This window comes from Scomber scombrus, chromosome 9 (assembly GCF_963691925.1).
Source record: "Scomber scombrus chromosome 9, fScoSco1.1, whole genome shotgun sequence".
NCBI classification, from domain to species: domain Eukaryota; kingdom Metazoa; phylum Chordata; class Actinopteri; order Scombriformes; family Scombridae; genus Scomber; species Scomber scombrus.
This window is the reverse complement of record NC_084978.1, coordinates 16364031-16381440: the sequence shown is the minus strand read 5'-3', so window position 1 is coordinate 16381440 and position 17410 is coordinate 16364031. Positions and strand designations below refer to the sequence as shown.

At 39.8% G+C, this 17410-nt stretch overlaps 1 protein-coding gene across 2 annotated transcripts in view; it reads left to right on the top strand.

Moving 5' to 3' along the window:
* Positions 1-17410, top strand: part of slc16a2 (solute carrier family 16 member 2) — a 399269-nt gene continuing 381859 nt past the window's right edge. Inside the window, exons 1-4 of one of the 2 annotated variants that reach the window (XM_062425561.1) lie at positions 1-1246; positions 11976-12120; positions 13254-13749; positions 15136-15279. In XM_062425561.1, coding sequence (XP_062281545.1) covers positions 772-1246; positions 11976-12120; positions 13254-13749; positions 15136-15279 — 1260 coding nt within the window. In that variant the 5' untranslated portion in view covers positions 1-771. The remainder of the gene's footprint in view (positions 1247-11975; positions 12121-13253; positions 13750-15135; positions 15280-17410) is intronic. The other variant, XM_062425560.1, reaches the window with a different exon arrangement.

Below are 17410 nucleotides of genomic sequence, written 5' to 3'. Positions count from 1 at the left end.
TTAAAATGGATTTCACTGCCTACGGTTAAACTTCATACAATGCAGATAGCAGTCCAGTGAGTCAGAGGAAGGCGGGGCTGGCGCCCCTGAGGCTGGGGTTGTGAAACACTCGGGTTTCTTCGTAAATCCGAGGAGACACGAAGCATTAAACTCGTCCCACAACTCGCAGAGCTCCGCCATTGGCTGCAACCGTTCATCCGCCGGGGAAGGGAGGCGGGGCCGAGCTTGTTGAATGACGGCCAGAGCTGTGGTTGACACTAAAGACACAAGGCAGCCTCTGCGACCCACACGGGCCTACCTATTTCACATTTCCACAGTGTGGAGGCATCAGATGAAAGAGGAGGAGCGTCCGGTCATTGCTTTTAACATCGGGGGATGTTGCCCGACAGGACGATACAGCGTCGAGGCTGAGCGGACGTTTTCACAGGTTGATGATCCGTATTTGGCACCGACCATAGGGAAGCCCTCAAAAGTAAATACATGGCTTCAGTCTCTATTAGCTGTTCCTAGAAAGACGAGGTTGTATTAATATAAGAAAAATACGCGGTGCCATCTAATTACTGGAAAAATACAGACCTGCGACTAGTATGACACATTTAACGCTTGCAGGTTGGGGTATATTTGCTGAAGTTGACGCTCTGACTTGGGCTACAAGCAGCGTGTAGGGGGTCTTGGCTGTCAGTAAAGGACCGTCTGTCTTACACATTTTGACAGATAGCCAATCAAATCTGCTATTCAAATCGGTGCTCTTATGTCAGTGACCTATATCTCATGCATGTGCACCAAGAGCCCGCAGTAACCCCTCCACCAGACCACTCAGCATGGGTATCAACGGGTAATCAAGAGCAGACGCCCAGCAGAGAGTCCGAGACGGAGCAGCCGGCTGCAGATCCTCCGATGGAGCAGCGAGATGCTCCCCAGGAAGCAGAGGGGAGGAAAGATGAGCAGGCAGCGGGCAGCGAGTGTAAAATCGCGCCAGAGGACAGCACCGTGCAGCTGATCGAGGCCGGGTGCAAGCCGCCCCTCTCCCCGGCTTCTGATGCCGAGTCGGGGGTCCAGGTGGAGAGGCACGGCCACGGAGCCGGATTCGCCCCGCCCGAAGGAGGTTTCGGCTGGCTGGTGGTTTTTGCAGCAACCTGGTGCAATGGGTCGATATTCGGGATTCAAAACTCTTTCGGCATCCTGCACTTGATGCTGGTGCAGGAGCATGCAGACCCAGACGATGAGAGGTCTCAGTTCAAAGTGGGTAAGTACCAGTCTGAAGTGCTGAAGTGAGCTTGACACTGGCTGAAATGAAACAATACATCAAGTGGTTGACAGAAGTACATTTTTCCTGGATGCATGCTTGGTTACAAACTCGGTGATATAATATAAACAACAAGGTGTGGAAACTCCAGTCAATGATTATCATGATATCAGCATGACAAAAACAAATGATATCTTAGTGTAAATAACACCAGCTCAACTACTATATACAGTATGCGTTACATACATTCTACAGTCTAAAAAGATGTAGGTCAGCTCAGAGTTCAAGTGGGTTTACCCTGCACTTAAAGAGACACACTAAACATAGTATTAAATGACGCACGGGCCTCATTAATACATTTAAAGTCTGCATATATATTGCAGGGTGTTCATGCATCCTGAAAATCTCTGTACTGTGTGTTTGAGTAAGTCATTTGCATGTCATGGAGAGCACTCATCTTAAATGATTAACAGCCATTTCCAACAGTGTTCTTGCTATCTATTCATTAACACCGCTGTTATTCTAACTTCATTAACCAGCCTCTGTAAATGTAGTTCAGTTTGTGTTAGTGTTTCCCAGTAAGGACTAAAATGATAGAAATGTACCACAGACTTTTGAACAGTCTGTGAACCTATAAACATACTGTGGCTTCAAGTCTGACCCAACTAAATTTTCTACCAGAGGGGCTTGTAAAACAAATGTTGCCACCCTAAATATTCCATAGTATCTAAAGTATTTGAAATTTGATCTATCATTTCATCGTTTATCTGTTTTTCCTACATTTTCAGACTATTTGCAGTAGAATTACACAGGAAAGATTTCATGTCATGTGACAAATACCAAGGACTTAAATGCTTTGTACAGTATAAAACAGCTGTAAGCCCTTGCAATAATTTAATTTCCAGGAATTTATATTTATTATGTGACATTAAAGCTGCAGTTGACCACAGATTTTTCCTCATATGACCAGACTACGGCCAATGTTCACAGCTATGTCTTAACTGCGTGCTTCAATTTAAGCCATTCTGTTGAGGATTATATCACAAGCTTTAAACAATTTTCACACCACTTTTCTTAACATACTGGGTGATTAGGATTTGACTATTCGTAATAAAGATATCACTTATGTCACTTTCAAAGGGATAAGATCCTACAGTTGTTTTTCATGCAGAGGAATTAGTCCCTAGATGAAGTTTGAAAATATGGAAACAAAGACATGCTTCATCAGTAGTGAATGGATGACTGGCATGTTTTTCCTTGTGTGTTATTTTAGTGGACAAATGAAGCTCTAAACCACAATCCTGACCAATTCAGAGTCACTGTAGCACCTCCAAAGGTTTCATTAGATCCTCGTTCTCACTTTGGGCTTTTTAATAATATCAACAAGTGACTAAACTTGATTAAAAGACTGAGACTTTGTGAGTTTTTTTTTCTCTTTTAGCATCTTGACTATAAAGCAGGGAAATCATCTGTTGATTTTAGTGGAAATAAATGTTTTTGAAAAAGTGTAGTAGCAAACAGGAATAAACAGGATCAGGCATTTTTCTTAACTTCCAGTCAAGTTCCACAATCACCAGCAAAAGGTTAAGGTCAGGATGTGGGAAGGGATTACGGTACTAAGACTGTTCCCTGGAACAAGTTCAACCCTTCAAGCATCAGTGTGAAAAACAGCTATAGGAGTAGAGAAAACACGGCTCGAGTTGTTGGTGTAACTACAGGTCAGTATCTTAAAGGGCATCTTGACAACTGCTGTGTTTGATGGGCAGAGTGTGACGAGGCATTACTTTCAAATTTTGTGTGATAATGAGCCTGAGGACCATGAAGGTGTCGGGCATGTAAACAGATACACAATAGTTTTTTTTCAAAAGTCCACTGAGACCAGACACATTCCTCATATCTGGTAAGCAACACAAAGCGGTGTCTAGTGAGGTATTTCTTCACCTCCACCCCTCCACCTCCCACCTTTTTTCTAGGATTGTGGAGGATTTCATTTCTAGCAGGTCCTTGGATTTAATTTTTGGTTGTTCAGTGTTCTCCTATGTGAAAGGATTAAGCAAGTGTTCTGAGTCCTGACCTTTTCCTCTCAGAGGGGAACAGCCCAACTACAAGAGTCCCAGTTGCAAAGACTTTCCAGTCTGAAGGGGTACAGTTGGTAAAAGTTAAATTAACGTGTAGAAGGATCTTAAAATATCACATCAAAGCGGTTCACAAGCATTAAAACTACAGGACCATAAGGAGAGGAGGTGACAAGTAAATATTGGGATGTAATTAAATCTTGATTAAAGATTACTATCTCTTTTTCCCTAGCTCGATTACATAGGGTATTTATAAAGCCTTAAGGGGTAAACAAGAGATCAAAATAGCTCAGGAGTATCAAGGTGGAGGATGACAATAGTTTTTTTATTTTTATGAAGAAGGTATGAAGGAGAGGTGAGCGGGTTATGAGTTGCAGATGGTCTTGTATTTTTCAGTCATTACAGAATGGCAGGTCAGAGGTTTCATCCCTGTTGTGGCCACACACACAAAAATGCAGAGGTGTCAAGTATCAAACAAAGCATTCCTTGAAGTTCAGAACAAAAACTTTGATGCTTTTATAATCAGTGGGGAGTGAGTCTCTTGTGAGGTGATGTGTGATTGAACAGGGTCAAGCCAACGTGGATGAGAAGAGACATTCAGGCTGCTGCAGCAGCGTTTGCAATATATGTGGTTGCAGAGGCAGAAGAAAGAGACTGAGTGGGTGAGCGATTAATCTTTTATTGATCCCTTAAATTATTTCCTTCTAGTGTAAAACAGATCAGCGGAAAGACTTACGTGACAAGGAAAACAGAGGGTTGTTCAAGCACATTGTGTCCTATTTGTGTTGAGTTTAAGAATTTAGTGGGAAATATCACCTTCGTTCTTAATTTGATCAGATTTAGTCCCTTGAGGAATTTTGGCTCCTTGCTCCAAGACAAGACTGATGCTGCAGTACCTGCTCCATTAGTGATGCAGTCTTAAGTGGACAGTATAAATCTTACTGACAGTGACATTTGGACATTAAGTTTTCCATTAAATGTTAAAAAAGACACTGAGGAAATGGAATTAAATGACATGGACGTACCACAAACAAACTTATATTGTAGCCCTGGTCTTTCACAAAAATGATATCTGAAGTCTACGAAGTCTGACATACTATCAGATAATACCACTTTCTCAACCTTCAGAAACCGCTGTAGAATTGCAGCATTGTTGCAGAACAACAGTTTTATAGCAGTACATTGCCATCTGGCTATTTCATTTAGCAGTTTCTCAATAGAGTTTACAGAAAATGTACTATATCAAAAACTGTAACATTGTTATGAAAATGACAGTTATAATAATATTATATCCATATCTCCCACAGTCACAATAATATAGCTCATAGTGACGGCGGTTATGTTTGATTAACAGTGGTATCACACACGTAAAACTAGTCAGAGGTTGCTTACGTGGTCGTTCAAACGTCCAACTTGATTTTTGACATTTGATCACGCCACTGTCTTCTTAGTATAACCTTGCCTGTGTTATTTGGCTTGGCAATCGTACTATCAGTGTCATTATTAGGATAGAATCAACATCACTTTTAAAGGGGATCAGTGATGGTTTCCAACTATTTTTTAAAAAGTTATTCTGGGACTCCACTAGAGTAGCTATACATGATTAACAGATAAAAAAAATCCTTATTTATCTTATACTGTTATTTATGCAGCTGTTAAGTTCAGCCTCTATCTCTGAACAGGCAGTCTTAGCTCCTAGTCTCTTTCAGACCCCCCTCCTGATCCCCCTATCTTCTGTCATGTTAAGTTACTACAGATGCAAACCCAACATTTCTTGAAACATGTTCCTCACCGAATTAAACCTTTGTTAATGGTGCTAAATAAAGGGATTATTCCTACATATGTTTATCTTATTATTTGACACTTTTATTATGTTTAATATGAACATCTGGAATTGAAATATTATATATATATATGACTGAAAATAAGGAAAATCATAACAGGTCCTCTTTAAACTTAAACTTCTAAACTGTTTTTGAAGCTGTCATAGACAATATTTAGCAGGTGTGCTTTACTTTTATAAACTAAAATAGGTTTAGTATTGAGACTGCAGTTGTACACTTGTTGGGGTGTAAAAGCCTGTAATATTGATAACATCAAGGTACACTAAAACACTCACAAACCCTAATAAAGTTATTATAGGATACAGTGTCCCATTCAACCCATTCATTAATTGGGGAAATTCTGGGATCCCTTATACATTCGAATGAACAATTTTACAAAATACAATTCTTAAGCTGTGGTTCAAGGTGTAGTCTTTCTTCATATCCAATTTGGACAACTACTACAGAGTCAACTCAGGAAACAGAATTTCCCAGCTAGCATTCAAACAGGTGTCTCTGCTGTCACAAGCACACTGCTCCAACCATTCACATACTACTGTGCTCTGTGTAGCGCTGTATTGTAGCTCTGCCGCCCCAGATTTCACCAGCATCTCCGGGGCAGCTGGAAATCCCAGGTTGGCAGATCAGGGAAGACTGTGGCATTTTTGGCATTCCAGAGGGCAAGGGGAACGAGTTCAGGTTGGATCAGTGTCTAGAGGCTCGACGCACTCATTAGCAGACAGACAGAACCACAGACTGTTTTTTTTTGTTGGATGTAGGTTCATTTTAACATCAATAAATTCATGCATTTATTTTCAGACAGTTTTCCAGCAGGTGCAAATGGAAATAGTGACTGAAAAAGAAAGCAGACTGATTCTTTACAACAGTGGGGAGTGGATGGTTGACACGTAGCATCATCCTTTTTAAAGCTAGAGGCAATATTTTATGATAGATATAATAACTTTGACAAACACAAGCATTACCAATCCCACAATCAGCTTTACAATGGTGTCATTTGTTTATTTGCAGTTAAAATATATTCCCATATAAGAATATATTTATTTTAAAATGCTACATGTGGCATCTTCAGGATTGCCTTTAATTCCAGAGAAACTTGTTTAATGAGACTTTCAAGTTTTGACAAGTCAGTTGAACAGTGCCAAAGCCTGCGAGCCAGTCATGTATGTAGTATGAGTCATGCTACATACACTCACACATGAGATACTGTACTCTCTACAAAACATATCCAAGATTTACCCCTATATGCCTTTCTTGCATTATCAATTGGGTCAACACATGCAAACGCATGTCAGTGCAGCTTGGAGCATTATATGATATCAAAATATGAAACAATACACCATCAATCGTAGTGATGGTGCATATCACAGCCCCCTGCTGTAAAACCACCTTTGTGGGCTTAAATTACACTCCACAAACTATGCAGCCTGACCTGATGGTAATTAGTCAGCCAGATAACAGATGCTAAAACAAGTCTTTGTGACACACTTCCATGTCATTATATAGCAGTAGCTTATAAAGTATTACTTAGTTGACAATATAAGTAAATGTATTTACTTTTTTTATGATCTTTAAAGTTAGTGAACACTCTCAACTAAAAAAAAAAAATTACAAGAAATCTCTACGTTCTCATATTTATCAACCGGGTACTGCTAACTTGTGATGCCCCGCTTAGACAAAACATCATAGCAGTACGTCATATTACATTAAATTGTCCAGCCCTGGTTCCTTCTGAGGCCCTTTCGTGGCCTTGAGGGAACATGCTTCCGTACAAAGTCCATAGTCTTGTACGTCAGTCTTTCCGTTGATGTTACAAAAACATGTACGTCTGTTGTTACTTTAACTGTGAGGGCCCAAGACAGTTTCCAGAAGAAAATGTTTCATTGTTTAGTTGATGGAATATATCCCCCCTGTGTCTGTGGAAAATTGAGTTTGCCACGAACAATTCAGTCAGAGAGCATTTGGACAATGATTTGCTTTTTATTGTTTTGGCTGCAACTCAGCATATTGGGTTTAAAATAAAACAGTGGTTATGAGGTAAGAATTAAGGAGGAAAAACAAATGTTTCACACTTACTTCCAGTGTTGTCTATTTGTGCTGATAGATTTGTTATTATTTACTCAGTTTTAGAGCAATCTAAACTACTGCCACTATACACATTGGAGGTGCTACTCGGAACATAAAAAGCATTAGAGGACTAAGTGTATAGACTACAGCTCTTACACTGTTCACTTGACTTGGATGTTAACACCCTTAAATTAAAGTTGGCTGAAAGTCGGCACTTTAACTTAATTAAAATCTAATATACTGAATTCTTCACAAGGCAAATGGCGTCACTGTCTTAATAAACCCTTACTGTACTTAGGTAAACAAGTGCAGAAGACTATATGGGCTTAATCTTTGGCTCGATAATATATCCTCAGTGTTAAATTAATTGTTCCATCACAACAGCTTAAATGTAAATGCATTCAAATGTTTTAATTTATGGTTTGAAAAAGGCATTCATTCACATTGTTAAAAGGTATCCTAGTAGAATGAGAGGGCATGAACGATATCTTGACACTAACAGTGACAGAGAGGGTGGTTCGTTAGATGCATAGTAAAGCATGTCTAGAAATATAGTATGCACATTACTCTAGCATGTAAGGTCTGGTTTGGCTTAATTTTGTCATAATTAAACAACATGAACATATGCGTATTATAGTAGACGTTTGTTCCTCCAATGTACAGGCGAGTCTCTCTGGCTCTCTCTCTCTCTCACTGTCAGACTGAATCCATCACATGTAGAGAGAGAGGGGCGCACACACACACACACACACACACACACACACACACACACACACACACACACACACACACACACACACACACACACACACACACACACACACACACACACACACACACACACTTTCTTTTCTTTTCTTTTCATTTAGCATCAGTCTTCCTTGCTGTGTTGTTTTTCTCTTTGGAAATGTTCAGACCTAATCATCTATAATGAGTAGGCTGCACTCCATTTGAGCTATTCACAGTCCTATGCTTGTGCCAGGACAGAACGAAAAGGGGGTTTGGAGGTGGGCTTGGCTTGAACACAGAGAACATCAAGTGTACATCACATTTTCAAACAGTTTACCCCAGGGACTGCAGTCTTTTTCTTTGCACTGGGTTTCATTGAAGAAAGCATTTGGATGCAGGCTTGAGAACATGTAATTGCATAATTTGTCAAAACATGACAGCAACCATCACTTAAGAGTATTGTTGGCGCTACTGGCACTCACATTATTATATCTCCTCAGAGCTGAATTGTGCTGCCTCCAGTTTTTTCTTGAAGAGACACATCCCTCTGGAAGCCGGGTGAAGGAGCAGAAATTGACAGTAGTAAGCGGTCCTGTCTCCCTGTGATAATATATCAAAACAGGGAAGGGCTTGAAAAGAGGAGATAAGCGCTGGTAATAATTAATTTTTGTTATTTTGTCTCCATCGTTGGTACCAAGCAGCCATGAATTTTCTATTGATCAATTTTAAGTCAATGGTAGCTGTCACTGCTCATGCTATCTACCCAGTTTTTTCTATTTTTGGAACAGATAATATGCCCTATTCTGCAAAAAAATATCCAACATTTACTCATAACTGCAGTACAATAATATAGCAAGTACAGAAACAACATCTGAAGAAGTTAGAGCCAGCAAATAAATATATGTATGTATTTTTTAAGTTATATAGGCAGCATTTTATGTATATTTGATCCCTTTTCTTAATTTAAGTTTAATATACTGTATAAGTATGTGTGTTCTTTTTGTCCTGTGTTTAAATTTTTTATTATTTTTAGTTATATATTTTTTATTTATAATTATTAAATCCCCAGTAAAGTTTATTGTTTCAATGCACTGATGTTATTTTATACAATGATGTTTATTGTTAAATAGTAAAACACCATGCCTCCATTACATATCTTTGGGTTGATAACCACATTTGAGGGATCATTGCAAAAAATATATGTTTACGTATATATTCTCTATATACTAAATCATCAGAAACAGACCCAAAAATTAAGTATCGGTTGGGCCTTAGAAGAAGCATATGGGAAATGTATATAGCACAAGCAGATGGAAAAAGTAGATGTCCAAAACTCATAGGACCCGACTGACAATCTGATTGACTGCAAAACGTTTTACCACTGTGCCTGATACTTGGCCCCTGAGGATGAACCATTAAGAGAGAGTGCACATTACAGCTCCTATGGATGTTTGCGAATGACAGAGTTAAGATCCTGTGGCCTTTCCTGACAAACCAACTTGACATATATAGACGAGGAACACAGAGTCACGCTGATGATAGACTGAGCGGTGTGAGAGCAACATTAATAAGAAGGAATATGAGAAGCTGGACAAATACCAGTGAAGGCAAAAACGATCCCAACACAAGAAGCTGGCAAGGCTGTGGCCATTAATTTCTGAGATCTCAGGCAGCAGAAGACTACAACTCAAACCAAACACAACCTCCTTCTGTCAGATGTTCTGGGCTGCACACATTTTTTAGATGATTAACTCTTAGAGCTATGTATATATCATTACATTTTCATGCTATCTGTTTTAACTCTGACAGTATGGTATGTTTTCTTTGCATGCACAGTTGAAGCAGCAGGCTATTTCGTCCTTTGATGATTCCACTGAATCAGGATATTGCTATAATCATGGAAGTCATTTAATTACCACAAACGAAACAACGGCAGATCAGATCTGGTTTATTGTGGCCAAAAAAAATGAACTTGTTTCAGCCATCAGCCATCATCAGCATAATGATGGCAAAGTCTGAACTCTTTAAAGTGAAATCTAGTTTTTTTACTATGCAAAAACCTATAAAGAGCAGTCTCATGCTGTTGGGTGCCTTTAAATTTGTTATTTGTTTTATAGAGACAGTGCACAGTGCGTGAAAGGGTTCGCTCATAGTGATGCTCCACAGAGGGTTTTATCATCTTTCAGCTCTTTACATCGTGTGGGTGTATGGGACAATCTGACAAAGACTTCATTTGAAGCATACTTATGAGCGCAGTCGTTTACTTTCTAGATCTGTGGTGCATTATGGTGCCATTGTAATGCTAAGGTGCTTACAGGAAACCAAACTCAGACTGCTTTGCTTATTAAGAAAAGTAGGTTAATCTGATCTCATTCAACTTTGCCAAGAATTTTTCCTCTCAATTGTATATATTTATTTATTATTATATTTATGTAGACAAACCCACTGAGATTAGGTAAAGCATTTAACCTATTTAAACGCTCTCTCTCTCTCCTCTTAAAATTTGCTCTGGATATGGATATGTGCTATATGCTACTGTATACTGTGTGCCTTGAGAAGTGGTTTAAAATGCTGTAGCTTGTAGTAGCCTGTCAAAGTGTTCTTGCGGATGTTGGGTCTTTGCAGGGGAAAACTTTGAACATGTTGTAGGGAAAGCTGCAAATTGGTGGGAAGAACACGAAGTACATGTTAAATAGGTTCTATTTGTTCTATTTGAGTAAATAAACTATAGGAAGGCTAAGGTGTGGTCCCATCCTTAAACTATACAAAATCTGTAGCATAGTGTACACTATGTACCAGCAGCTGTATGCATGTATAGCACAGAACGTTTAGGTCAACCCCCACAACAAAGACTGTTTGTATAGTGCTGTAGAAATCATGTGTCACACTGAACTCAGTGTGTGTATGTGTGTGTGTTTGTATGTGTGTGTGTGTGTGTGTGTGTGTGTGTGTGTGTGTGTGTGTATACATAAATTAGTCTATCCACATGTTTATCAATCTCTCTGGTCTCATTCCCATCGAGTTGTTGGATTAGTGCGACCCGCAGTTCAGACATCACAGTGTACATTAAAGCTACCTTTGCTCCCCAGGAGACCGGGATTCAGCTATTTGTTTGTTTGTACTTCAGGGTACGCAGTGTCTCTGTTGGATCACTCTGGCTCGATATGTTTTATCACTGGATGGATATTACACCACAGGCCAGAACTGTCCACTTTGATCCACTTTTTGATCTGCTTAATCATCAAGAGAAATCATATAGTGTGTCTGATGTACATGAAACGAAGACACAATAAAGACTAGAGAGTTACATAACGTTACATGTCAGATGGAGGAAAAACTAGTGGAATGCATTTAAAGCCTTTTCAAGGTTTTTGTTTTTTTTAATGCTTCTGCAAATATGAGATTAACACAACATCAAGGTGCTCTCTCAGTCAGGATCATGAAATGCCTCGAAGGCAATTTAAATACAACATAAACAAGCTTTGACTATGGCCTCCAGTGAAATCACAGGTGGGATACATGCAAACAACAACGACAACAACAATACAAATACATGAGGCCAAATATTAACATTTGTATACATAGCTGGAGGTTCGTGCATAATGGCTGTTATTTAAATTGAGTTTTCATACAATGATTTTCTGTGTTTTCTTTTACTTCTACTATAATACTTAAGCAAGCAAGTAATAATAAAGCTGCTTTGAGGAATATCAGCTGCATAATATATGGGAAGTGGGTTTAAAAAAAACGGTATTGAAACTATTGAATCATTACACCTGAGAAAATGAGTCAGAGTATTGTTTCAGGGAGGAAAGGGAATCTATGTTTCCTCTTTGTGTCCATGCCAATTGCATTGCACAGTATTGCATCCTGTATGTTTTGTGTTGATTTCCACACAGTGCATTTTAGGTTACATGGACTTTGAGGCTCAGATTTTGTCCCAGCAAGTGTAAGATCCTGTTTATTTGATTTAGGTGTTAGCTACAACTGAATTCTCTCTGTTCTCTTCCTCTCTAGCCTGGGTCGGGGCTCTGGCCATGGGGATGATCTTCCTCTGTTCACCCGTGGTCAGCATTTTCACAGACCGCTTCGGCTGCAGGAAGACAGCTGTCAGTGGGGCGTTTGTGGCGTTCATAGGGCTACTTAGTACATCCTTTGCTAAGTAAGTTACGTTCACTAAAGGCATCGATTGTAAAAGTCACATTGTAGGTCAGATGATCTAGACAATACACAGTTTGTGGTGCCAAACCAATTCCTGATGCATACAACATTTTTCAGTGTTAGGCGCTAAACAACAGATAATTAATTCAGTCTCATTAATCATATCAACATACCAATCATGCAGTGAGCCATCTTATAATCCATAACTGTGAAGTCTATTTGATGATTTGATTTAATTCAGAATAAATTCTTAGATAAACATTTTGTGTTTATCTTAACAGTTTCCCTATCCTTTTTTTAGCCATATTAGCAGCAGGCTAACCAGGATGGCAACTTTAGTCTCCCTCACCACTTTGATCCACACACAACTATTGTGTGAATTACTCTAACATTTTGCAGAGACTTTCATATATCCAAGACAGTGTCTTTAAATGACTTTGAATACTCTAGAGCCACCATTAGGTTGACTGTTTAGTTCTTTATTGAAATATCAGTAGTATGGTTCCCAGAGAAGAAATTGTAATTACTCTGACCTCCGGACTTTTCGTCTTGTGCCATCATCAGTTCAAAATGTAAATGTATCCAACAACATGGTAAACATTATTCCTGCTAAACATCTACATGCTAGTGTCGTCATTGTGGGCTTTGTAGCATGCTGAGGTGAGCATTGAGCTGTGCAGCCTCACAGAGCCATTTACATGGCTGTTGTCATTTCTATAGTTTAAATACGTTTCTTGGACTCTTTGACCATGTTACGCTTTTTGCAATCATAATTTTGACACCGTAGAAGCTGCACAGAGCCAAAGGTAACATGAAGGACAATGAAACACAGCAATGCTTGTCAGTTAATCTGCATGTTGTTATGCCTTTTAATGACACATCTTTTATTAATGTTTTTCTCTATGCATTTGTAGTCCAGACAAATATTCACTTTGAAGGCAAATAAATATTTTATTGCAATGAAAATACCAGTAGATTAATTATCAATTAAGTCAAAATGTGTAAGAATGAAAGAATTATTGGTAGAATTTTTTTTTTTAATTATTAATTGTCAGTTCAGTTGTAGTGTTATCATATCTTAGAATCTATGTGCGCTAAATAAATTGTCCTTTTTCTTCTTCTCATCTATCGCAGCTCCCTGGGCCTTCGCTATTTCACATATGGCATACTGTTTGGCTGTGGCTCCTCATTCGCCTTCCAGCCCTCATTGGTCATCCTCGGCCACTACTTCCGCCAGCGCCTGGGCCTGGCCAATGGCGTGGTGACGGCAGGTGCCAGCCTCTTCTCCATGGGTCTCCCTGTTTTGCTCGACAAGGTGTCGAAGCCTCTGGGCCTCAGCGGCACCTTCCAGATTCTCAGCATCTTTATGCTTGTCCAGGCCCTGCTGGCGTTAATGTTCAAACCTTTACTACCTGCTGGAGGCATGGGACCGCCGGGCATGGGTCCTGGCCCTGCTGAACCCCAAACCCAGCCAGGGGCCACCGCACAGGGCAGTGGCAGGTGGAGCAAGGACTTGGCTGAGCTCAAAAAGTACTTCAACCTGCGAGTGTTTCACATCGTCACATACCGGGTTTGGGCATTTGGAGTTGCCACAGCTGTACTGGGTTACTTTGTCCCATATGTCCATCTGGTAAGAACATCCTATAGGCGTGCTTGTAGTCACAATACAAGTGCTCATTGTGTATTTGTTCCTGACTCAAATTTGGTTATCTCAGCTGAAGACTATACAAAGGTTTTAAAAGTTTTCACAAAGAGATAAATGTTGCTGTTTCTCAGGTATGGATGTGAATTGAGGTGGCTATGTCACGTTTTGCTTATATTTGACAGGTGTTAATGGAAGTTTTTGTGTAGATACTCAGCTTTATGTACTTCACAGTCCTTTGGTTATCTCAGCTGTACTTAAACATTACCTAATAGGGACTACATACCATAACATTCCTGGATATTTTTGGAATGTGACTATTAAGATCTAGGAATCTTGTCCTCTTTATTGATATTATAAGGTTACATAAACAGCATTTTGACATTGATTAGTTGTAGTTATGTAACCATGTGTATATTATAAAAAATGATGTCCCTCAGCTGACTGGGGAAATGGCAGGATGCAGAGAGGGAGGGAGACCGATGTCAGAGCTTCACTGTTGCACTGTGGGCGGTCTGATGCTGTCCGTTTTCTTGTGGGAGAAGGCTGTGGAATGCATGCATGCATGAATGTAAACGAGCGGAGTGAAAGCTGAAGATCTGACTCATTCCTGTAAATGTGATAATAGGGTTTGTGAGAATGCGAGTATGATGATTAGAATCCAAATTTCAGGTGCAGCATATTTCCAAAAATCTGTACACAACCTATGACCGACTTTGCATTAGACAGATGGTGAGATAGTGAAGGATGGGGATGAAGTGTAAAGCTGCAGCGCTGAGCTGTGAAGTTGATCTCCCTCTATCCAGATGTCGGATGTTCCAGCTCCGACCTCCCTCTGTCAGGCCTGTTGTTTCAGGCCCAGGCCCAGATGTAAACACAGCCCCGGCCTTTGTATTGGCTCGACCACCTCAGGAAACCTCTCCTGTATGGCCTCTCTGTATCCCTGAACATGCCTATCCTATGGCCATTGATGAATGTAGACCCCTTCAAAGAAGAGCAAATATTTCACAGGGACCAACATGTTCAGGAAAGACTTCAGAAGGTGGTTTCATGTTTTGGATCTGATTTGGGGGCTCAGGGCTGAGGGGAGTGGGAGGGTCTGACCTATATGCGTTGGGTCTTCCTGTCCTGCTGTTCCAAAGGTCTGTAGATGAAGATGTTTTGTTATGGATGGACAATTCCTTCACTCTACCAAATGCACACCCACTTGCTGAGTTCAGGCACAAAAACACCTGAAAAAAGCTCGCCAGCAAGTTGTGTGATATCTTTATGAGCTCATCGATTATCGATAGCTTCTTATGAGTTTCTTCTGTAGCACAAACACATTATCCACCGTACAAACAGACAAATCTCTCTTTTCTCTTTATGTCTCAGATGAACTTTGTGAAGGAGCAGTTCAAGGGTACCCAGAAAGAATGGGTGCTGCTTGTGTGCATAGGAGCTTCATCTGGGGTGGGACGCCTCGCTTTCGGCAAGATCGGTGACCTCATTCCTGGTCTTTACAAAATCTACATGCAGGTGAGGAATGTGTGAGGTTAGAAAATTTGGGCTGTTCACTTCTTTAATGTTTGGTTTCTGTGACAGCTCATGCAGTTAAAATGAGTATGTTGGGCTGGAGATTGAAAACAACACAACTATATCTCTTATATTACCTCCAGTGTCACTTTTAGCTTTTTTTCATTAAACAATATGATAACTTTGTTTGTTTTTATTTTTAATGGGTGACCCCTGATTTGTACAACATCATTAAAAGATGAAAAATGTATAATTTCTCATTTAGTCTTGCAAAAGCAATAGAACAGTGTGTATTATTTTAATTGTAATTATAACTATTCTAATTATCTGTAAACTCTTTTCATCTGTTTCTATCTGCAGATGTCTTGTTTTTCTATTACTCACTCTGTAGTGAGAGTTTTGTCATAGTGATTGTAATTTTGGTGCTTTGACTGTGCTCCCTCCCTCATGCCTCTCATCACATGGAAAGCTGTTTTCTCTCCTACTCTGCTCTATGCTGGACTGTCACAGTGTGTAACCAGATGTTTGATTTGAAAGAGAAGCGAATGACACTAATAGTACATGGTAAAATTGATCAGTTATTCAGTATATCATACAATTTTTGCCCTGTGAAAGGTATGTAGGTTAATGATAGAGATTAAAGATGATGTAGTAGGTTTGTAAGGAAAGGATTGAAGGTCATGTAGGAGATGAAGTTGGGTGTAATTATTTTCCATTTGTTGATGAGTTGAGACAAGAAGAAACTGAAATAGAACATAACATAACATGTTCATCAATACCTAAGAAATATTAAGACACTAATTTTTCAATCTAACACACAAATAAGTAATCCGAGCATCTTTACAAAAGTGTCAGAGAGCAGTATAGTCTTACCTATTTTTCGTTTGATCTCATTTTTGTAAATAGTCTTGTGCACATTATCACTGATCTCAGCCAAAGGCCACTGTAAAAACATATGGTGCAACCCACACACGCAACTGTTGGTGCAAATACTGCAGCACTTACTAACTTAAAGTGCTCTGTTTCTATTAGACTGTACAGTATTTCAGTGATCAACATATGCAGCTGTAGTTGTTGCAAGAGAGATGGAAATACTGAGCAATCACAAGTCATGCTAATTGACTCCTAAAATTGTGCTAATGTCCACTCCGAGTTTGACAGTGTATGTGTGTGTGTGTGTGTGTGTGTGTAAGTGTCTCAGCCAAATTGTATTTTGATGTAAAATACTATATTAGCTACTTTTGAAGGACCATATTGAAACCATGCAAGCCACAAAGTTTTACACAACACAATCCTGCAGATGTTTCACAATGAAAGCCTTGTCGCTTGAGGGCTTTTTTTTTTTTTAAAGATTTTTTTTTCAGGCATAGACACCTTTATTTGATAGTTGCCAGACAGGAAACATGGGAGAGAGAAGGGGGTGTGACATGCAGTAAAGGTCCACTGGCTGGGATTCGAACCGGGGTCCACTGCGTACGTGGCATGTGCTCTAACCACTCAACCACCTGCGCGCCCCTTGAGGGCTTTTTAGTTGAAACGGGTTGGGTAACCCTGCTTCAATAAAAGTCATGGTCGTTAATTGATGACATTTCGACTAGTCTCGCCAAAAATGCAGCCATATTGTTCACACAAGCTAAAGTAGTGTCAGTGTCGTGGAAATTACCAAAGTTTTGGGAACCAAATGTTGCCACATTGTTCATACAAGCTAAAGCACAGTGTTGCAATGTTAACTCCAATTATTGGTAAATATCTAACATACTAGTAAAGCGTTTCACCCTGGAGAGACAGACAAAATAGTTTTGTCAATGAATTCAGGAGTCTTCTGTCCTCAGTCGTATCCAAGAGCAGCAAAATATTCCATTAGGTTTCGATAAATTTGCAATGAGCCACTCTAAATGCCCCCTGAGGATGTAATAGAAAGCTGTCCACACAGGGGGTAAATCCAACACTCGACCAATGTTGTAACTTCATCACTCAGTCAGTCATTCAGTCACGGGCATTTGCGTTAATAGGGCTGGCCCTGCTCTTGCAGTTTAGCCAAAAGGAATACTTGGGGTCAAATGTTAACATTTGTGTTTGTTTTCAAACTGTTCACACACACACACACACACACACACACACACACACACACACA